Below are 25,185 nucleotides of genomic sequence, written 5' to 3' on the forward strand. Positions count from 1 at the left end.
CATCCTATTCCTCATGTATGAAGACACAAGGAAATTATATAAAGGTTTAAGAACTTCAAAGGCTTCTCATAAATATCTAAGTTAAAGGTAAAATGAAGTTGGAAACATAGAAAACATGTGGCTTAAATGTTGTGATCTAAAGGTGGATACAGTCAAAATTTAGTAAGATTGATGTGTTACATTATTTGGTATGAAGAGTAAATTATAAATAGATGATTATTTAGCCAGTAAATTGAACTACATTAGATCACATTTGCCCTTGGATATTGCTGTATGACCCAAAGGACAATTCCTCATTACATTCACTTATAATTGTTTAACTGAAACATTGGTTCCCCTTTTTCCATAATACCTTGGTGATTAGCATTTGAAAAGATGCTTATTCATTGAGTACCTATTCAGTTAATTTTGACAGTTGTTTCAGGAAGAAGCATAGCTGTGAGTTGCAAACAAGTATGGGTTGGTAGCAGGTGCCATGTTTTTGCTAATTGTTTTAGGTACCTATGTAGTTATGAACAATGAGGATGTGACAGCCAGACCAAGAGAGGGTTGCACCAGCACATGGTCAGTACTCAATTTCATTTGAGTAGACTGGAGCAACAAGAAATTAAGTGCTTAGCTCAAGGGCAGATGCCCAACCTTATGATCGTAAGCTTAACATCTTAACCACTGAGCTATATGCCTTCAAATAATCTATGAAACTATTTATTTATCTTCCTTTTCATTAGTTTCAGCTTGAGACCTGCAGTCATCATATATATATATATATATATATATATATATATATATATAATCTGTGTGTGTGATTTATAATACAGCCTTCTTAGGTCATATTCCTGCATTTTAACTCACATTTCTGTATTATATCATCTGTAAGGTCTAATATTGGAAGAGCTATTTCATCTGCATTTTCAAAATCCTTCCACAGCCTGACTCTTCTGCAGAGAATATCTATCATCCGTTCATGTGGCATTCTTCATCCCTGCAAATATCATTTATTTATATTATATGACCATATCAGTTGAGGTTTCTTTCCAAATTACAATGACTGCTTCTGAAATTAACAGAAAACTATTGAATGTTTTCATAATTTGTTAAACTAGGCTAATAGATAATAGAACTCTAGAATAAGCATTTTGAAGTACTAATCTTTTCTTTAAATTGTAATGGCTGTCTATCTCAAATTTTAATTTTGCAGCATCATTTTGATGAAGTTAATATCAAGTTTCTTAAATTCCAATGTCCCTATGATTTTGAACCAAAATTAAATCATGTTAAAAGAGAACTTAGCAGCATCGAAGGACGGATTCATTTATTAGATCTACACTCAGAGGAACCAGAGATAATTCAAGGACAGTTAGACCAATGCATTGTAAGTGAATTTGATTTTATAATTTTAATATTTTATCATCATTTATTGGATGCATTTTGTTTGCTATTATACTAGAACATAACGGATTGTGATGTATGAGACATTTAAATGGCTCTTTTCATGAATGTTTTTTCTTTTATTTACATATTTATACCAGTATGAAAACACACTCACACATTGAGATACATTAAGTAAAATATGCTTGTATACACTAGTGTATTCTGGTCTATATTAATATGTATTTATACAAACATATTTACAGATTTTGATCAAAAGCATCCACAGAGGACTTTCTGAATATATGGGGGGTTGGACAAAATAATGGAAACACCTTAAAACTTCAAACAAATTTATTTTAATTTGAGGTAGGACCGCCTTTGGCAGTAATTACAGCTTGAATTCTACGAGGTATGGACTTGTACAAAGTTTGAATTGTTTCCAAAGGAATTTTTGTCCATTCTTCAGCTAAAACAGTCTCCAGTTTTTGTAGTGATGATGGTGAGGATATAAACTCCTTACTTGTTTTTCTAAAATGCACCATAAATGTTCAATAATATTGAGATCTGGAGACTGTCGTGGCCAGATAAGATGTTCGACCTCACTAGCATGTTCCTCGTACCATTCAGTAACAACTTTAGCTGTGTGAATTGATGCATTATCATCCTGAAAGATTGCATCTCCTTCCGGAAACAGTTCCGCAGACATAGGATGAATTTGATCAGATAAAATGCTTAAATAGTATTGACTATTAAATCTGCCATGCAGGGAAACCATTGGGCCAGCGGATTTCCAAGATATAGCTCCTAGATCATCTCAGATCTTCCATGTTTAACAGTTGGAAGAAGGTAGTCTGGGTCAAATGCTTCTTTTGGCCGTCTCCACATGTATACTCAGCCAGTGGTCAGAAATAAGGTAATGGGTGACTTGTCCAAGAAAATAACATTCTTCCACTGCTCTAGGTAGGTTTTTACTCCACTCTAAATGCTTTGCAACGTTTGTTTTTGAAAGTAGTGGTTTTCTGATTGCAGCCCTCCCATGAAATCTGGCTTTGTGCAGCTCCCGGCAAACAGTTTTTGTGGAAACTGGGTTCTCAAGGTGGTCATTAAGCTCTGCAGTAATTTCGGGAGCTGTACTTTTGTGATCCTTTCTAACAATTCGTATATGGGTCCGATGGTCCCTATCTGAAAGTTTTGGTTTTCTTCCAGAGTTTTGTTTCGACAAGGAGGTTTTTCCCTCTTTCTCAAAGGTTGTCATTACTTTCGAGACAGTACTTCTTGATACACCTAACATTTCGGCTGTTTTCGTTACGCTAGCGCCTGCCATATGAGCACCAATAATTTGACCTCTTTGAAAGTCCGATACATCTGTCATTTTAATGAATTTTAATTACCTTTTTCTGATGATATCAAAAAGAAACAGCAATTTTTAGCAAAACATGTTAAGCAACACTAATAATAAATAAAAAAACATAAAAATAAACAAGCTTTTGATGGTTTTAATGATATTTCAAAATTATGATGCTAGGTGTTTCCATTATTTTGTCCAACCCCTGTATATTTTTCTAATATGACAATTTTCTGGAGACCTAGAGATTGGAAGACATTGTTATCTCTTAGACTCCTTCTCTTCCCTCTCTTTCAGTCAAGAATAAATTCAGTAATCTTCTGTTGATCTTAATTATGGAAAGAGTTAAATATCTTGTTCCATCACTCTCACAGCAGATGTTGATTGAACTCTGAATTATGTAAATTCTTGCCAAACCTTTATTAGTTTGTTTGTGACAATTTTAATGTGGAAGCCAGTAACTACAGAGTATAAGATCAAGTTCTCCAGTATCTTTCTCTTTTCTGTTTAGATGTATATCTCAGCATGCCGTTGTTTTTTTTTGTTTGTTTTTTTTTAATGTTTTACTAAGATCCTGTCCAGAATGGATAATAATGATCATCATCATTATCGTCATTTAACGTCCGCCTTCCATGTTAGCATGGGTTGGACGATTTGACTGAGGACTGGCGAACCAGATGGCTACACCAGGCTCCAATCTGATTTGGCAGAGTTTTTACACCTGGATGCCCTTCCTAACGCCAACCACTCCAAGAGTGTAGTGGGTGCATTTACGTGCCACCGGCACGAAGGCCAGTCAGGTGGTACTGGCAACGGCCACGCTCAAAATGATGTGTTTTACGTGCCACCTGCACAGGAGCCAGTCCACCAGCACTGGCAACAATCTCGTTCGAATGTTTTTTTAATGGGCTGGTTAATTTTAAGCTGAAAAAGGAAATAGTTTCTGATTTGGTAGAATTGTATGACAAGATAGTGAATTCAAGTGCTCATTGCTTAGCGCACACACACAAAGAGAGGACGACGGCGTAAGGCATGTTTAGCAGTTAATTTTGAGTGAAGAAGGAATAGTTTTCAAATATCCAGAAGAGCAATATCTGTTACAGTACTTTACAGTTAAGTTTTTTTATCATGCTAGTATCGTTGCTAAACCTATATTGGTAGTCTGTGGTTGTTTGCATTTTTTGAATTCCTTTGTGATCATCTAAATTAATCATGGGCACATTAATGTAGAAAATAGTAATGTATCAAGAGTAGATGTAATCATTTATAAATCTTTCTTGGATTGTCTGTTAAGCAGAATAAAAGATAGTACTGTGGAAAGTGTCTAATATATCTTAACATTTCAGAAAACCACAAGATTTGTGTTATTGATATATAACACACACAGTCATCATCATCATTGTTTAACATCTGCTTTCCATGCTCGCATGGGTTGGACGGTCTGACTGAGGACTGGCAAGCCAGGAGGCTGCACCAGGCTCCAATCTGATCTGGCAAGGTTTCTACAGCTGGATGCTCTTCCTAACGCCAACACTCTGAGAGTGTAGTGGGTGCCTTTTATGTGTCACTGGCATGAGAGCCAGTCAGGCAGCACTGCCATCAACCTCGCTCGAATGTTGCTTTTTATGTGCCACCAGCACAGGAGCCAGGTGGCACTGGCAATGACCATATTCGAATGGTGCTTATTATGTGCCACTGGCACGGGTGCCAGTTAGGCGATACTGGCATCGGCCATGACAATGATTTCACTTGGTTCAACAGGTCTTCTCAAGCACAGCATATTGCCCAACAATTGAAGGGTACTCTTAAATGGGCCAGTTATGCGACACTGGCATAGACCACAGTTATGGTCTCACTTGGCTTGCCGGGTCTTCTCAAGTACAGCATATTTCTAAAGGTTTCTGTCGCTTGTCATTGCTTCTGTGAAGCCCAGTGTTCGAAGGTCATGCTTCACCGCCTCATCCCAGGATTCCTGGGTCTACCTCTTCCACAGGTTCCCTCCACTGTTAGGGTGTGATACTTCTTCACACAGCTGTCCTCATCCATATGTAACACATGACCATACCAGCGCAGTCATCTCTCTTGCACACCACATTTGATGCTTCTTATGTCCAACTTTTCTCTCGGGGCACTTGTACTTGTTCATGTATGCACATTAACATTACGCATCCAGTGGAGCATACTCACTTCATTCCAGTGTCTGTTCTGGGTGTTTTTTTTTTATGGCACTGGTGAGGTCACCATGCAGATTACAAGACTATAATCCCCTTTACTGAGTGGGACTACAGTAGAGAAGGAAGTAGCTTTATGCTAGAAGGTAATGGTTTTAAAGTATGAGAGAAGGAGTCAGAACAGAAGAGCTACTTGGCTACTCACATTATAGAGAAGGTAAGAGTGACCAGGATGGAGCTGGAAAGAGATAAAAATAACAGTGATGAGATGTCAGGGTGGATTCTCAAGTTACAGCGTTAGTAGAAGTGAGTGGGAACAGGAAAGCAGAAAAATTGTGGGTGTTGCTGCATCCAAACAATTAGTCAATGGTTCAAGTAGAGTTGCACAAAAGAGAAGCAAACATTGAAATTTATGCACTTAGCCTCTAACATGCTCCTTGAAAAAAAGGTGTCTCTTTATATAAATGTTAAGATATATAATTGCCTTAATATATGTGATCGTTGAAATGTCATTTCAATAAATTGATAGTATTATTTTATTACTCTGTCTTGACAGAAATTTTACAAAACTATGAGTGAATTGAAAACAGAGGTTGAATATGTTATCAAAACTGGACGACAGGTTGTTGAAAAGAAGCAGGTGGATTTTCCAGAAAAGCTTGGGAAACAGCTGGATGCTCTTAAGCAACAATATAATATACTCGGTGGTCAAGTAAGTTTTAATCTTTTATTCTTTTTTTCTCCCAACTGGTATTTATATGCTGCAAAATATAATTATATTTTGCAAAAACTATACCAGTCATTTTATTATTCATTTAGGCTATGATGTAAAGATATCAATTATTCAACTAATACTCTTTAATCAAAATATTTATAATTTTATTTCTATTATCTTTGTTGGCCTGAAGACAGACCTGGAGTAGTGAGGGGCATGTCACTGATGGGGTCACAAATGGCAATGAAAGGACTTTGACAGACCTAGTTGATTGATTAACCAAACAATTAATCCAATAATCAATAGTTAATTGGGTTAAATAGTTAACTAGTCAACTAATAATAAAATAAAAGAAACAAAATAAGACCAATAGGGCCAAATAAATAGTGGCCCTTCTGAAATATAGCAAAATCTGTTCCAACATGAATTCAAATTATAAATCTTGCAAACTGAATATAAAAAGGAAGGTATTCACCATTTTCACACTAAAAAATATTTTGTGTCCTATTTTGCACAGGACATGAAGTAAATAGACCACTCTGTAAATCTATTCAGTGTAATATTCTTCTACTACTCTCACCATATAAGCAGGTATAAAAAAAAGCATTGAAGTGGTTTAGTCATTGTTTAGATATGTCACATATTACGTAGTTGTATGATTTCAGTAGTCACAGTATTTGTAAACAATAACTTTATTACAGATGTTGCAAATTATGTGTTCTGTTTATATACATTCTAGCCTTTGAATTATCTCTTAAGCATTTCATGATACAGGAAAATGATTTCATTGCAGAGTAATAAAAAAAATATTAATAGTATGCAGCTTGCAAGTAGCAACAAGTAAACAGCATTACTCCAAAGCAAATATTTTTAGGTGGAACTTAATGTAAGATACTGTAAGATATTGTTTAATGGTAATGCTTAATCAAATATATGTATATATACATATGCAGTTATAGATTCACATGCACACAGCTTATCATTGCTATAATTATCATAATAAAAGCATATCTTTGCTATTTGTGTCAGCCCTGTTACCAACTCAGTTTCTATTTGGTATAATCTTAGCACGTTATTTTTAGTTTACTTTAGTCCAACTGATTTAATGAAAATTAAACTTGAAATATTCTTAACACTTTCGCCTGAGTTTCACTGACCACAAGTCATATATAATTCAGAAAGATATTCTTCAACTAGCTGTAGGCTTCCCCTTATTTGTATATTTTGGAAAAGAAGCTAGTGAGCAATAAGATGTAATATTTGGAGAGTTAACAATCAAATAAGCATCCCATTGATGAGCAAAAACAATATTTATTTTCATTTCTATTATAGTTGTTGGCATAACTGTGTGGTTAAGAAGTTTGTTTCACAACTATGCAGGTCTATGTTTCAGTCCCACTATGCAGTGTCTTCTATTATAGTATTGGGTTGACCAAAACCCTGTGAGGGAAATTAGCATATGGAAAGCTGTACAAAGATTATATTCATATAAATGTAGCATGTCCATAGATTACCACTACAATTTGAAAAATTTAGAAAAAGATGGAAAATAAGAATAGTTACTAAAAATAAGGATAACCAAACTATGTTTACTGGAAAGCATAGGCAAACAAAGTTTTATTAGAAGCATCAGATCACTTGCACATGGACTTCATTTGTTTGCATGCAACACACTACATACAATGAATTGTGGAAGAAGTTGTGGATCTTTTTTAAAACGGGGGCCACATTTTTCATTAACAAAACACTTTGAAACTTGGAACACTGGTAGAATGTGTCATATAAAACATCTTTTTCTCTTAGTCTTCTTAAAAAAAAAAAGAAATCCCTAAGTTATTCCATGTTAAAGTTGTCGTATTTCTGTAATTTCAACCAATCACTGACGTCCATTCAGCCGATATACATTAAGTGCCGACTACATAAACAAACGATTCTGAAACAATTCTATCGGTGTTAGGGTTAGGGTAAAACAGCAAATTTAAAAAGAAAAAAGCAAAACGAAGCTATGGAAATTAAATACGCTTTACACCGCTTAATCAGCCAAAGGAGTAAATATAAACAACTGAATACTTGTCAGTGATTGGTTGAAATTATCGAAATAAGACAATTTTTTACATGAAATAAATTCGAATACAAAAATATTTTTCTGTTCTATAACACAAAATAGATAAGTATACGAAGTTTGAAAGTCTTTCGGTACCAAAAACACTACGTAAAATATTAATGAAAAATGTGGCCCCCGTTTTAAAAAAGATCCGAAGTTGTAAAGATAATTTGTGAACATTGACCGCAGCTGCTTGGCTGAAACACATAAAAAAATATATCATTTAATAACATTTTGATTAGGCCCCATGCAACTTCATATGTTTGTCAAATGAAGTTAACTCTACAAGCCTGATAAGTTACATTTGTTTGATGAGCCTACAAAATTTTTAGTTACCTAGAACTGAAGCAGACTGTTATTAAATGATATATGTAACTCCTACCAAATGTGCTGAGTGCCACTTTCTTTCATTGTCCACCCATCTACACACACACACACACACACACACACACACACACACACTGCACTTTCAAAGATGTATGGAATAAGAAATCCCTTACTTGAAAAACACTTAAGGGTTTTATTGACAAGAAGAGCATCAGGCTGTAAAACAATGCCCCAATATATTCATCTAACTAATAATAACATGGTAGAAATGCATGTAAAAATGAACAAAAGAAACTCACTAATTGAGAAAATTCTGTCTGCTTAGATTATCTTGACACCCTATAGACATATGGACCGACATAGATCTTTGTGTAAATTTCTATTATTATATGTGATGTTTTCATTTTTAAAGAGGATTGGGAACTGTATAAAAAATACTAACTTTTCATTTCCCCCTATAGATTTACTGTAATTTAAAATGTAAAACTGGTTTGAAGTCAGTTTTAAATATTCTGATCTTCCCCATTCCTCTTCTATCTGTTTATCCTCATTTTCATACTTTAAAAATTCATATTTTAACACTATCCATACCAAGATGCATATAAGTGTTTCTTATCTACAGTTATGAAATCCCATGTGAACAGTTAAAAGACCCATTTAAGTGTAACTGGGATTTCACCCTGCTCACTACAATATAGTGAGTAGGGTGCATCTGCCTTGGAGAATTTTATGGCTGTTTGTGAGTGACATATATGGGCCTTTGGGATTTCATAGCTATCGATAAAAGAGGTTTCTATGCACCTGTGGTATGGATATTGTTAATGCTGATAGTGGATCAGCAATTCTATTTTTAGCTGTAACTCAGATCCACATTCCAGAATAAGGGGTGTCACATTTAATCATCAAAATTTGTTTGATAATATTATATCTATAAGAATATAAAGAGTGAGATAGGTAGATAGATAAAACTAAATTACCTAACAGTATTATAGTTTTGTCATAGTGTATTTAGTATTAACTTTGCATTTCTTTCCTCAGAAGTTAATAAAATAAGAACCAGTAATATCTTGACATCATTTCAATTGACTTTATCTTTGCCCCACAAAACATAAGATTGCCTAATGCCTAGTCAAAGAAAATCAATATTCTATATATTGAAGAATGTGAAAATGTATAATTGTAATAGCGATTTTAAGATAGATGTACTTCCAATTCTTCTGTGTGTGAGGAGATGATGACGGTGGTGATTGTGAAGTTGATTATAATAGGATGTAGCAAGCTATTGATCTGTCTAGTTTCTTTGTTATTAATGACACACACACACACACCTATTGATAAAAAGTTGAAAATAACTTGTGTAAAATATTGTAAGAATTGAACACTTTATAATAATTTTCTAAATAAATATTATTTTAATTCATGACACTTTTTTAAAGTACAAAAATGTATTTAATGATTTAATGAGTAACAAATATATACATATATTCTCCCTTTTATTTATTCTTGGATGGCTGAAGTCACAGGTGGTTATCCAAGAGTAAGCCAACCTAAATTCCATCATAGGGGTGAGATATAAAAATGTTTGAAATATATGATAATAATTTTGAAAATAATAATGGTTTCAGAATTTGACACAAGGCCAGCAATTTTAGGGGTGGGGCAACTTGATTGCATTGACCTCTGTACTTGACTGGTACCTTATTTTATTGACCACAAAAGGATGAAAAGCAAAGTTAACCTAAGTGGAATTTGATCTTTGAATGTAAACAGTCAGAAGAAATTCCACAATAATATATTCTAATTTTGGCACGAGGTCAGCAATTTTGAAGGGAAAGGGCAAGTCAACTACATCAACTCCAGTTTACTGGTATTTAATTTTAATAATAATAAGTTTTTTATTTAAGCACAAGGCCAGCAATTTTTGATGGGTAGAGTTAGTTGATATCAACACCCCCAGTATTTAACTAGTACTTTATTTAATCAAAATAACAATCATTAAATATCCATTTTCCATGCCAGTATGGATTGGACAGTTTGACAGGAGTTGGCAAGCTGGAGAGCTGCACCTGGCATAGTTTCTACATCTGGATGTCCTTCTTAACACCAATCACTTTACAGAGTGTACTGGGTGCTTTTTTTATGTGGTACCAGCCCAGGTACTTCGTATGTGGCACCAGCACAGACGCTTTTTACATGAAATATTTTGACTTGGAATGTTTTTAATATAAAATGATATTTTAAGACCCAACCATTTTCAATAATCATTTGACAGTTGTTTTCTTGATAGATATATTGAGTAGTTTTCATTAATTTATGCTATCTTACAATTCTCATTATACAGGTAACACAAGGAAAATCAAACTTAGAAAAAGCTGTTAAATTAGCTCGAAAACTGAAGAAGGAAGTTATTTCAGTACAAGAATTTATTTCCACCAGGAATATTGAGTTAAATGAAAGAGCAACAGATATTAATTGTAACCTAGATAAAGAAGTGGAATTTATTTCTGTAAGTACTTGTCTATTTTTAAGGTCTTTTTTTTTTTTGAAAGAATGTGGAACAAAGAATTGTTTATATGATGTTATCATTGTCTGAAATTTTATTTCCTAATGTTCCAGCTTTTTCTGGCAATTCTACTAAAAAATAAAATTAAACTTGGAAATTTTATTTATTCAATTAGTTTTCTTCTTTTATGAGTTTGCTAATAACTGGAAGTGTGCAATGCATAAATTGTGTTTGATTAATTTTTAAATAATCTATGGTGAGGAAAATGTCATTTAAGAATTCCAAAAGATGTAGAGCTAGAAAATGTTTCAGAAGATATGGTATCCATTTTGATGGACTAGTGCCAAAGAGATGTTTGATAGTTATTTTTGACATCAGCATAGTAGAAATAAGTTCAAAGAATAAATCATAGTTATCATGGTAGAATTGGGGAAGAGTCAGCTGACTGTAAGGTGAAAATTGAAGGGAGTTTGTGAAATGAGTTTTTATGATGTAGCAGAAGTTGCCAAAAGATGTTGATTCTAGAAGTTGTAAACATGTTAAATGGTTAAAATTTTATTTACTAAAAAGTTATGAGTTTCCAAACTTTCCCTTTTCTGAGCATAAGCATGTAACCAACGAAAGGTCTTCTGCTCTTAAACAAATAAAAATTATAATTAAAATCAAGAACAATATTTGGTAACTCAACACATGAAAAAGAAAAAAAATATATCAAGAGACACTTGAGGACAACTTAGTGGACTTAAAAATGAAAGTAATTCCTGATAGACATTAGATAAAAGACTGTGGATGGTTCTCAATCTGTAGATGAAGAAATATGAAAATAACTTGCTTCATACATTGCAACAATTAAAAAAGTTTTCTTAAAAATAATATATTTAAGTTATTATCATAAGTAATTTTCTTAGCCAAATAACTCCAAAGAACTTCAAATTGCATACTGCAGTTGTTCCATCTATTTCCAGGCATTTAAGATGCTTTAATCATAAGCTTGGCCATTGAAAGGCCATATGCAAAAGGTAATTAGCCAGTTGTTGATTTGAAATAGGTTATGACATGAACTTAACAAAAAGCAAATTCATGATACTTAAATCAAATGTAGCCTGAAGTAAAGAAAACGTCTTAAAGAAGGTGCATATAGTTCTACTAAGTTCCAATCATTTAAATTAGCTTGGTACATTTCTTAATTGTATCTCAAAATTCTATTCATATATCATCTCACTTCTTTTCTACATTAATAATGTGGTCTTTTTAATCCCCCCCCCCTTCCATATATTCTGATATTATGCTACAGAGTTTAAAATTGACCATGAGAACTTTCCTTTGCCAATGACCTAATTCTAAGAGCTGAATCTATCAAAGAATTAAAAATCATCTAAACATGGAAGCAAAGGTTTAATATTAATGGTCCTGCAAACAAACCAATGAAAATCAAAAAAATTTAGTTAGCAGGAAGGAAGACAAAACTCTGCAGCCATCTCAGAACTGACCAAACTGAACATGAGGAAAAGTAGTATGTAGGAATTCCATACTGTGTGCCTAGTATAAATTACTGATGCATGAAAGGTGCCATCAAGCTGATTGATACACAAAAAGACTTCTTATGTAATGTAAAAGGTGCACAGGAGTAGTTAGCAGTAACTGCTCTTATAAAATATATTTTTTCAACTGCTTGGGTGGCTTCTTAAAAGTAGTTGATTTCTAGTGTTATGTAAAATATTTTGATAGCATATAGCTAGAGTAAAAGTAAGGTGGAAAAAGTCCAGGGAACTATTATTTCTTTTGCCAACAAAATTATTCTTTCTCCAAGTGAAGGTGAGAGGCAAATTGTATGATGCTGTTGTACAAAGTGTGATGTTGCATAGTGGCAAAGCATAGAACATTGAGGTTTATTTCATTTTCAAACCAACCATTATTATCAATGGTTGTTGTGTCATTACATTGCTTTAAATACTTCAACCTCTTTCATATTTGTGATTTAATCTTAACCTTATTTAAATCGCTACATAAAAGTGCCTTACTGTTAAGGAAATATCAAATCAGATGGCTAAGATATTGTAACATCTATTATTCCTTTACACTTGTACTAAATTTAGTTTCATTTGGTCTATTCTAATATATGGTCAAATGATTACTGTTAGGAAGAACTTCAAAGTATTCAAAATTTACTCAAATAATTAATTACTACAGTTGTTTTGTTTGCAGTGAATGATCCAACTTATGCCAATATAGTGAATGAATATAAAATGTTATAAACAAATAACTGTCATTTCTAATGTTATTTAACCATATTCACTTTTCTTTTTATATTCAATATGGCTTTCACTTGCCAATCATTACTTAAAAACATACTAAGACAAAATGAAAAAAAAATTCCTCCTCCTTTGCTCAAAATATTCCGTTTTTATTTACTTAAATTCTAGTTTCTCATATTGGCTTCTATGATGTGTGTGCACATATATGCACATTCAATTAAATGAATATTTTCTCCTCCATTGATTGATGATTTAATTTCCTCAAAAGATTTCTTCTTTTTTATGTCATTGAATGTCTTATATTGTTATATGAAAATCATTTTGTAAAAATATTCTGCTCACATTGTTGAGGAGCATATGCTGTAGTTTTATATAATCTACTGCATTCTTGTAAAATTCAAACCAATTTTTTTTTTGTCTCAAAAATTGTCTGAATGTCTAGGAAGTGATTGGGTTATTTAATTTTCTGGTATTCATAGACAAAATAATACTGAAGCATAAATGAAATAATGAAACACTTTGTTATACAACTGTAGATTCACTTCAAGAACCTATTAGGGTATTCTTATGAATTTAAAAACAAAATTAAAAAAGCAGCTTCTAGTGTTAACACAAAGTAGAACATACTAGTTCTATAACTTGCATGTTCTATTTTATTTACTGTCAAATTTTTTAGGATATTCTGATTATGAATTTAAAAACAAGAAAAAAAAACAGCTTCTGGTGTTAACACAAAGTAGAACATACTAGTTCTATAACTTGTATGTTCTATTTAATTTACTGTCAAATTTTTTAGTGAGAGAAAATCATAATTGGGATTGAGCTATGAACCCCCCCCCCCCCCCACCACCACCACCAATCCTGAATCAATTTATATTCATTTTTTAATACTAATAATCCTTTCTGCTATAGGCACAAGGCCTGAATTTTTTTAGGGAAGGAGGTTAGTCAATCACATCAGTCCCAATAGTCAAGTTGTATTCAAGAATAATTATTTGTAACTGCTTGTATGTAATGCAAGGAAAGATGTTTTCTTTCATATGAGTTGTATTTTAAACTGTTTATCATTTCATCATGACGAAAGATTATTACACAAACTTCTTAATTCTTTTACTCATTCAAACTTACTTGTGTTTTGATTATCTCTCATTCTCTCTCTCTCTCTTTCTCTCTCTCTCTCTCTTTCTCTCTCTCTCTCTCTCTCTTTCTCTCTCTCTCTCTCTCTCTCTCTCACTCACTCACTCACTCACACACACACACACACACACATATGTGTGTAGATGTTTTGAAACTATCACTAGGCCAGCAGAGTTTATATAGCAAGCATTAGGACAAAATCAACAGCAATCCCTTTCTACTTTGCTCATTGTCAGTCTTTATTTAAATATTCCCTTATTTAGTGTATGTGTGTGATTGTCATTTATAAGAGATGACATCACTCAAGAATAGCAAAATAATATCATCTCTAGGATACACTACAAATCAGTTTGTGATGTTACATCATATTTATGTACTTCACCCTTCAGGTGTACACTTAGTCTACAACCATTTTTACTTATTTTTATCTTTTACTTGTTTCATTCATTGGATTGTAGCCATGCTGGAGTACCACCTTAAAGGGTTTAGTCAATCAAGTCAACTCCAGTATTTATTATTAAGCTTGATATTTATTCCATTGGCCTCTTTTGCAAAACTGCTAAGTTACAGAAATGTAATGAGGCCAACACCACTGATGGGAAGTGGTGGGGGAAAACACACACACATTAATATAATGGACTTCCACACATTTTCTGTCTACCAAATCCACTGACATGTCTTTTGTCAGTCTGCAATTATAGTACAAGACACTTACCCAAGGTGTTACCCAGTGTGATTGAACCAAAGAACACATGGTTTGGAATCATGCTTCTTTACCACACAGCCACAGTATATTTCTTAATGTATGTGAAGTGTGTGTGTGATAATATATAATTATAAAGGTGAGTGTAAGTTAGACCCTGTTTTAATAAACATGCAATTTAGCTTAGCTGCAAAAAGTAAACAAAGTTATTACACTACAGGTTTATCTCTACATGTGCCAAAAAGAGGTATCGATTTGACTAATTTCAGATTTTGTTAAACTTTCATCAAAGAAACATAAACTACTTATTTTCTGCTCAGTGTGCAAATTTGAAAGGTCAATTTTTGTTATTTCAAATTTGTATTCAAAATAAATGGCTAAAAGCTACTAATCTCTATGTGTGCAAAAAATGTGTTCCCGTTTCTTCTCTAACCACTTTACAATATGTGGTGAGTGCATGAGATGGCACCAGCATTTGTGGGGTTGCTATGTACCTTGCACAACAGAGTCTCACTCCATTCTGTCATCTCATTCATTTAGAGCAAGGGTTCTCAACCATTTTTTTATCTGTGGACCCCTTGACTACTATTTCATTCTGCTGGACCCCCAGAGCCATTTAATGTTTAAAAACAGTTTTATAGAAACTTCTTTCAAAATTCCTATATTGTTTTTCACACATTAACTCATGTAGGTTGAACTATAGAAAATGTTTGAGAAAGAAACCTGTTTCTTGCAAAACATACCCAATGCATACAAATACATCAATGCTATTGTGGGTCCCTAATTTACTATTTTGTTTGGACCCTCCCCCCAAATCTTATATGGTTCCTCAGGGGCCATATGGACCCCAGTTGAGAACCACTGATTTAGGGCAATCTGAATAATGGAGCAAATAGAAGAGAAGGTAAATTAGTGAACATGAATTTGGGTAAGAATGGAAAAGCAATATTGTAATTAGGGAAAACATTAATAGGAGTGACTGAGGAAGAGGACAATGAAGGAGAAGAGGCAGTGGTAGATGGAGTAATGGAAGAGAAACAGCAATGTCAGTGTATTAGGAGAAACAATGATAACAGATGGTAATGAGGGAGAGAAAGAGAGAGAAGGGTTAGGATAGTTGTATCAGTCAGTAATCAGCTGTGAGAGAGTTTGATGAATGTCAATAACTAGAGAGCTGGGGAGAGGTAGTAGTGGCTTGCAGTATAGGCAAATAATGTTAGTTGGTAAGAGATGAATCATCCTAGAGATAGGCATTCATATAAGAGTGTGATGGATGCTAATAGAAAATAACTTTGAGGAGAAGAAACACTTTTCACTGAAGATTGTCTTGTTATCAACATCCAATATCTTTAAAATATACTCTTGAAGTGTTTACATCATTTACAGTCTCATCTAGTTTCTGCAAATGTCTTTCTATTGCTATATCAGATTGGTCAAAATATGCAGTAAAGTCTTCTTCCACTAAGACTACAACAATAGATTCTAAAATTCTTAATCAGGAGATGATGAAACCTTATGTAGATGTTAAGTGTGCCAAAGGAACTGGAGAAAAATAATAAAAGGAATCGTTAACATTTTCTTTGTCCTTAAACCTAACTTCATAATTTTTTAACAAATAGTTTTTTCACTTTCATATGGATGCTCCACATCAATATAATTGCAAGTTAAGCCTCTATCATCAACAGAGTTTCTAACTTAGTTTGATATTTTGCTTAATAATTTAATATCATTTAAAATTATTTTCCATTTATATTAATTAGAAATGTAATGCCTCATGACCTGTTAAATCAGTGTGTACTGCTTACTTTTTTCAGTGTTATAGACAGATCAGCCAAACTGGGCTTATCCCTCTTCAAAGTTAAATTCACATGCATAAACCCTATCTGTAAATTTGAAGAGAAGCAACTAGAGAATTAGTTATGTTCAATTTCAATTTTAATTCATTTACAAACTCCACTTCACAAAATATTTCCCTCTACTCTACAGACAAAAGTTTTATTTTAATACCCAGGGAATTACATAGAATTCTAAATGAAAGTGAAATTATTTTGTTGTTGATCCATGCAGTTATTCTGTTACATCTTCAAATTTAGCTATAACCATAGAAGCAATTATTATTATAATTGATAGGTTAATGATATACTTGCTTTCTTCTTCAGACTGTAGAAGATGAAATGTTGAAACGACAAGGAGCTTTATCTGCTATTTTGGACATTACTAATCAACTGAAGAATATGGCAGATATCGGTATGCTTGAAGATGCTACATTAAAAGTGAATGCACTTAAACAGCAATGGAATGAATTTGAAGAAATTTTAGCAAAACAAAAATTACAATATGAGGTAAATTCTTGATTTTCATAATTTCTTTTTACTTCCATTTGGCGATGTGGTGGTAGGGAAGATCTACCCTCCAATGTAAGAATGACAAATTGCTTATTAAAATAACTGTGGAGATGATGGGGGTTGAGGGATGTGTAATACATCATTTGGTGGCTCACTCAGAATTCTCTTGTTAAGTTTCCACCTACTGACCTATTCTTTATCCTCTTCTCTATCATCCTCTTTCCTATTCACTGTAACATTCCACCTGTGTAATGAGGAAGGCATGTTGTCAGTCCGTATTTGATCCCTCCACCATAATCCATTGTCGCCATACCTCTTTTCCATTATCACCCTTCTATCATTCTGCCTCCCTTTCAACACTATACTTTTATTACAAAGATTAAATCAGTCTGTATTCATTACCCTCTGTCATTACTCTCTACCACTATCATTCTCTCTCCTCATATGATTTCTAGTTGACATCAACCACTCCCTTTATCATCTATCTTTCTTGCCTCCGTCACTTGCACTCTTCTACCATGACACATCTTTAAATGCTATCCTACCAGACTATTTTTATTTAACCTCCTAACATGACATTTTTATTGCTATCTCATCACATTATTTTCTATTTAACCTCCTATCAACTGCCAATATGTATCTATCACTGTCTCCTATCTCTCTACTTCTACCATCTTAACACTATTTCTTCCATCATTCTCATACCATAGTCTTTTTCACCCTTGTAGTGATTACTCCCTTTCTAATTTTCACACTCTTTGTCACTTTAAATAATCTGAGACTACAAAGAATACTCTTTAATCTTACAAGGACTAAGGCAACTTATTGTATTGTTTCACTTTATTTTCTCTTCTCTCACCTTAGCTTCCACTCTTTCTCCTCTATTTACCCTATCAGTCTTCCTTGCCTCAAGAAAATGGATGCAGTGGGGAGAAAGAACACTAGTTTGAAGAAATCAAGGCAATGTTCTCTCCCCCTTTCTCTTGCTTGTGTCACTATAAAATACACCAGGTACACTTTGTGAAATGCTTGATTTTAGGAAGAGAATCCAGCCATAGAAAACATACAAAAAGAATGGAGCATGTGATTTGTTGCCCTCTAATCTCTGTAGGAGGCATGTGACTTTGTAGTATGGGGGTTGTACTTGTGATTGTATGATTATGATCCCGTGATATTGTGTTCTTGAGCAGGACACTTCATTTCACATTGCTCCATTCCACTCAGCTGACAAAAAATGGGTAAACATGCAATGGACTGGCATCCCATCCAGTTGGGGAATATAGATATGCCACAGAATCTAGGAAACCGGCCTTATGAACCTTTGGCTCAGGAAAGACCTATGATGTAATTTTTTTTTAAATTATGTCTAGGAACTGAAAAATAACTGAATCAAGCTGATAAGCCATCCAACCTATATCAGTGTTGAAAACAAACATAAAATGATGCTGATGATATTCATCTGCTTACAGAAATTTAGTGTGTATCATCATCATCGTTTAACGTCCGCTTTCCATGCTAGCATGGGTTGGACGATTTGACTGAGGACTGGTGAAACCGGATGGCAACACCAGGCTCCAGTCTGATTTGGCAGAGTTTCTACAGCTGGATGCCCTTCCTAACGCCAACCACTCAGAGAGTGTAGTGGGTGCTTTTACGTGTCACCCGCACGAAAACGGCCACGCTCGAAATGGTGTCTTTTATGTGCCACCCGCACAAGCCAGTCCAGGGGCACTGGCAACGATCTCGCTCGAAAATCCTACAGGAGCCAGTCAGGCGGTACTGGCAACGGCCACGCTCAAAATGGTGCATCTCATGTGCCACCCGCACAAGAACCAGTCCAGGGGCACTGGCAACGATCTTACTTGGCTTGCCGGGTCTTCTCACGCACAGCCTATTTCCAAAGGTCTCGGTCCGTAGTCATCGCCTCGGTGAGGCCCAATGTACGAAGGTCTTGCCTCACCACCTCAGCCCAGGTCTTCCTGGGCCTACCTCTTCCACGGGTTCCCTCAACTGTTAGGGTGTGGCACTTTTTCACGCAGCTATCCTCCTCCATTCTCACCACATGTCCATACCAGCGCAATTGTCTCTCTTGCACGCCACAACTGATGCTTCTAATGTTCAGCTTTTCTCTCAAGATACTTACACTCTGACGGGTATTCACATTGACATTACACATCCAACGGAGCATACTGGCTTCATTCCTTGCGAGCTTACGTATGTCCTCAGCAGTTACAGCCCATGTTTCACTGCCATGTAGCATGGTTGTTCGTACGCATGCGTCATACAGTCTGCCTTTTACTCTGAGTGAGAGTCCCTTTGTCGCCAGCAGGGGTAAGAGCTCTCTAAACTTTGCCCAGGCTATTCTTATTCTAGCAGCTACACTTTCAGCGCACCCACCCCCACTACTAACTTGGTCGCCCAGATAGCGGAAGCTATCGACTACCTCTAGTTTTTCACCCTGGAATGAGATAGAAGTTGTTTCCTGTTTGTTTGCAGTCTTTATTGCACCTGAACATCTGCCACAAACAAAAACTAACTTGCTAGTTAACCTGCCTTTGATGTTGCTGCACCTCTTATGTGTCCATAGCTTGCACCGGGTACATCTTATAGAGTTACTACCTACTCCTTTTCTACATACTGAGCAGGGCCATCTACCTGAAGGGGTTTGTGTTTTATCTACCTTCCTACTTATTAGGATTTTGGTTTTAGCTAGGTTGACTCTAAGGCCCTTCAATTCTAGACCTTGCTTCCACACCTGAAACTTCTCCTCTAGTTCTGATAGTGACTCCGCAATTAGGGCAAGGTCATCAGCATAGAGGAGCTCCCAGGGGCAACCTGTCTTGAACTCCTCTGTGATTGCCTGGAGGACTATGGTAAATAATAGGGGGCTGAGGACGGAACCTTGGTGGACCCCTACCTCTACCCGGAATTCATTGCTGTACTCATTTCCAACCCTCACCTTACTGGCAGCATCTCTGTACATGGCTCGCACAGCTCTCACTAGCCATTCTTCTATCCCAAGTTTCCTCATTGACCACCAGATAAGGGATCGGGGGACCCTGTCAAAGGCTTTCTCCATGTCAACGAAAGCCAGGTACAGAGGTTTATCCTTAGCTAGGTATTTCTCTTGCAACTGTCTCACTAGAAATAAGGCATCAGTAGTGCTTTTACCTGGCACGAACCCAAACTGCATCTCATCTAAATTGATTCGCTCCCTAATTAGTTGGGCTATGACCCTCTCTGTAACTTTCATAACCTGATCTAACAGCTTGATGCCTCTGTAATTATTTGTATCTAAAGCGTCCCCTTTACCTTTGTAGCAGTTGACTATGATGCTGCTACACCAGTCATAGGGTATGACTCCTTCGTGTATCACCTGGTTCGTAATACGGGTGACTAGGCTATAGCCAACACTGCCAGATATTTTGAGCATCGGGTAATGGAAACAGAGGGGATCATAGAGGAGGCAATACATGCGTCTTTTAATTGCCCTAATTTTCATAAAATGTTTTCAGTTTCCATTGTGTCTGAATTGTATGGTAATATATATTGATGAAATGTCTTATGCCTAAGTCTTTTAATGGCAATCAATCTGTTGGCAGTAACTTTTTGTAGCATATTTGATTTTGCTAAACAAAGCAGAGGATGAGTGGCATTGAAAGAGAGTGAACAAAAAAAAGAGGGTGACAGTTTAAAAAAACTTTTTAGAAACACTCATTTAAAAGAGTACATTCTGTTACTAACTAATTAACTCCTGAACATTATTTATATATATATATCTGTGTGTGTGTGTATATATATAATGTGTGTGTGTGTGTGTATATATATATATATATATATATATATATGTATATGTATATATATCATCATCATCATATTACTAAGTAGGTGTTCTTCATTAAACTTATATGAACATTGATTTTTGGATTTGTACTCATTTTGTATCCACAATATAAAAAATTTTACTGATGTTTGTGATTTCATAATACATACTTCTCTTATTCAACTAAAATTACTATTTTTAAATCTCACAATGTGAGACATTCAGCAACAGTACTTTGTAGTAAAGATTGTTTGCCAACATAACATGGCAGTCCTGGTTTAGGACAAATGTTGCTGTAATTTAGCCCCAGGGCACATCGTCTCCAGCTGGCTCTATGACGTGATCTGTGTCCTTACATTTTCAAACAAGGGAATCTAGCACCCCCACCTGGTTCAAAACAATATCTGTGTATCGCAATTTCCAGGTTATTTCCCTTCATCAGCACAGAATAATTGTTTGGCTAGAGGTGGCGCTGCCAAATTCCCGTTCGAAATATATAGTTTTCAAAGTGACAACTAGTCACTGATCTATAAATTAGAAAATAATCAGTAATATTCCTAAGAATGTGATATAATTGAAAAGATAAAAGTTCTTTTTGAATGCTCAGAAAGATTATCTCTTAGGTTTCACAAGTAATGTAAAATTCATGATTTAAAATTGAGATTTTCTGTAGATTCTGCAAATTCATGATTTAAAATTAAGATTTCCTACAAACTTTTGTATTTGATTTTTTATGAAGTTGTCATATTTTTCTGATAAAATTTTACAAGAGATTTAATAATTCATGAAACATTTAATGTGCTATGATTTAAAGTCAATTTAAGCCACATTATTGTATTTACCTTTTGGCATCCTTCACAATATTTAAATATTGCTGGTCATTGTTAATGAATGAAAATTTACTTTAAGTGTCTTTACACCTCCATACATTGTACAGTTGGAGTAAAATGCTTACAGCTCTCCTAATGCTACACCTAACCACATTTTACAGTCACATTTTACAGCCTTGTACTGAGAAACCCAACAAAGGAAGTCTTTAAAGCTCTTAAAGCTATTCTGCCCTTTTCATAGATACATGTGTGTGCATGCACACACAACTAGAGGTATGTTGTATTGAGTGTATAACTAGAACACAGTTTTAACAGTTAGCCATTACTCCTCTTCCATGCCTTATGTGAATTTTACATTTAATTGTACTGTTCATCCAGTGTATACATACAGTATGCAATGCTTTGTTTAAAAAGATCCTTCAAGTATTCAGCACTCATTTTGAAGATTAGTGTTCTGTTTTCTACATCATGCCAGTGATGAGTATTTTGAATGTAAACTTACCATCAGTCATGGCTGGTGTGATGTGACATCACATTTCATCTGAACAATGTTCCCACAATCATGAATGAGTCAATAGCAGTTGTAATTTTTCAGCTGCCATACCTTGCCTATTGCATTCTATTGAGAGTTGGATTCGTTTTGTGAATTGGATAGCATTTATCATTTTTCACTACTTGTTGTTTAGAATTTTTAATGAATTTTAGTATCTTCTATCATTTTCATATTATCTTGACTTTTTTTTTGTTCTTGTTTGATGTTTAAGCAGTATTTTATAACTTATCTGGTTTTTTAAGATACATCTTATATCTAGTAGGCAGCTCACCAATATAGAATGTGTTGTAATCTATTGACTGGTGTAGTGCATGCATGGAAGGAACTTCAGAAGTTACAAATGATTATTGATATTTTGCTTCTTTTTTTTTTTAAAAAAAGGACTCCTAAATTGCGAAGAACTTGAAACAAAACACCTTAAGTTACATCATAATCATATTGTATTAATTGAAAACCTTGTAAGATGATTGAGTCAAATCTATTGGCCTGCACTTTAGGATGGAAAGAAAAAGAGCTGATTTCATATACATCTTTTTGTTTGTTAAGCTTCAGATATTTTTACGGAATTTAAATAATATTTTTTATTTCTTTTATCTCCTAAAAATGCCTCTACATATGTGTGTGAGTATGTCATGTTACACACACACACTCATGTAATATTATTTTATTTATATTGTTTTGCATATTTCTTTAAAAAGAATTATATCCAGAGCTAAAATCTTAATTATAACTTCAGGTTACATCAAACTCAGTAGCAAGTATTTTTTCTAAGTGGCCACAGCTAGGTAATTTAACTACAGTGAACCCACTAGCTAATGATGTCCTCTTGCAAAGAGATTCTCATTAGAGAACAAAGTCATGAAATGTTGCCAAGATTCTCTACATTGCTGTAACCAGTTTTGGCTTCACAATCATAAAAGACTAATTAGACAAATACTTTTTTTTCTATTAGGAACCACTAACACAAGTCTATTATGCCACTTTGAAAGTGGTAGAATAGAATATGCATTGAAATGGTAGAACTTAGTTTTTTTAAAATCTTTATGCTGTTATTGTTATTTCCTTGAATATTGAAGCTAATTCTTGTGGAATTTATAGACTTCCAGTATTCCTCTAGAAAGTAATGCTTGTTAACCTAAATGTTCTTTTTATATAATTCTGTCTGTTTTGTGACTTAGCTTCATCTAGTTTTAAAGGTTGTTATTGACTTGGAGCAAATCTTTTTAAGCAGTCAGTCATGTACTATGTAGAACATAGCGCATAAAGTGTTTTCTTTAAAATACTATATCACCTATAGCCTAATTGTAGTATTATTTCTTAAAGTACCTGTAATATCATAAGAAATGTTTTACTGTTTTACTTGATCATTTAAATGATCTCATGTCTTTGATTGTCATATTTCTTTCTATAAAGAATACTTTTTTAATGAATTTTTGAAGTGAATGTTCTTAATACAATATAGTATGAAAATATTCTTTGCTAATAATTCATGACATGCAGAATGTATCTATTAATATAGGGTTGGAAGGAAATTAAACACGAAAGAAGAGAAAAGGATTATAGTTTTATTTTTTGCAATTTTCTGTTAAGCATTTTAATAAGGGCTGCATCTCTGTGTTTAAAACATAGTTATGATATTGCTATCTCTTTCTTTCAACAAATAGATGTGCATGCATTGCTGTAAAAAAATTTTTTTTTAAAGGAAAAGAAAAGCAGATATGTGAGAATTAGGATTAAAATAGAAATATTCTGAAATATTGTAGACCTATGTAATTTATCCAGAATGGAGAAACTAATTTTCAATAATGATAGTGATGATGAAAAATAATTTAACCCTTCCTTGCCGTATTTCTAATGACATACACTGTCAATGTGTTTTAATTAATTTGAAAAATAATCTAGGATTTGGTGTTTGGAGCATATCTTGTATGTTTCAGTCATAGGACTGCAGCCATGCTAAGGCATTGCCATAAAAGGTTTAGTGAAACAAATCAATTCTAGTACTTATTTTTTAAATGTCTGGTACTTATTCTATAGGTCTCTTTTTGGCAAACCGTTAAATTATGGAGACATAAACAAACCAACACTAATTGTGAAGCAGTGGTGGGACAAATACACATACATGACAAGCTTCTTTCAATTTGTGTCTTCCAAATCTACTCCCAATGCTATAGTAGAAGACACTTGCCCAAGATGCTGTGCAGTGGGACTGAAGCCATTACTTCATGGCTGGGAAGCAAGTCTCTTAAACACTCAGCCACGGTTGTGCTATCATGATAGTTTCTTACATATTTACAAACATTTCAAAATTAGATTGTTTTGAATTATAAAATCAGACATTCTCAAACACATTTGCATCAAAAGGGTTAAGCTGATTAATTTCCACTATTTTTCTCCAATAAATATTTAGGAAATTATTCTGGATTTATTTTTAGATATAATGAAAATTTTGTCTGTAATGATAACTATTCAACTGCATTTAAATCAATGGCAACTGATTGAATTCCTGTTGTTATTGAACCCTTTTTTTTTTAAATAAAAAGACATTGATGTAAATTTAACATTTTACACTAATCAAAACTGATTAGCATTTGATTCTGAATGAGGCTGAGAAGAACTGAACTATACTTTTATATGATTAATTGTTCAAACCTGACTTGGTTGGATGAGGTGGATTTATAAAAAGAGAGAAGCGAAGACAAAATAAATATCAACTATAGGATGCACCTATAGTATAATGGTTAGCAAAAGAATATACTATGTTGTTGCCATTTTATATGGGCTTATAGACTAGTCAGCTCTCATTAACTTTTACATCCCACTGCCCATTTTTTCCCCCTAAAGTATTTTTCACTATGATTGTATATAACATTTGTTAGTGAATACAAATCTTTCCTTTAAGAAGAGTTTCTTGATTTTTTTTTTCTACACTTGTTCTTTCTGAATAGTGTAGGAAGACAAATGAAATGAAATCAAACTTAAATAATGGAATATTTTAATGTA

General features: G+C 34.1%; 1 protein-coding gene across 13 annotated transcripts in view; it reads left to right on the top strand.

Annotated features, from left to right (window-relative positions):
• Positions 1 to 25,185, top strand: part of LOC106873450 (dystrophin) — a 712,951-nt gene that overhangs the window by 242,842 nt on the left and 444,924 nt on the right. For all 13 annotated transcript variants that reach the window (XM_089343243.1, XM_089343268.1, XM_089343278.1 and 10 more), the window contains 4 exons: positions 1,199 to 1,372; positions 5,444 to 5,599; positions 10,375 to 10,539; positions 16,791 to 16,973. In XM_089343243.1, coding sequence (XP_089199369.1) covers positions 1,199 to 1,372; positions 5,444 to 5,599; positions 10,375 to 10,539; positions 16,791 to 16,973 — 678 coding nt within the window. The remainder of the gene's footprint in view (positions 1 to 1,198; positions 1,373 to 5,443; positions 5,600 to 10,374; positions 10,540 to 16,790; positions 16,974 to 25,185) is intronic.

The sequence above is a fragment of the Octopus bimaculoides genome, chromosome 2 (assembly GCF_046866305.1).
Source record: "Octopus bimaculoides isolate indiv1 chromosome 2, ASM4686630v1, whole genome shotgun sequence".
Taxonomy (NCBI): domain Eukaryota; kingdom Metazoa; phylum Mollusca; class Cephalopoda; order Octopoda; family Octopodidae; genus Octopus; species Octopus bimaculoides.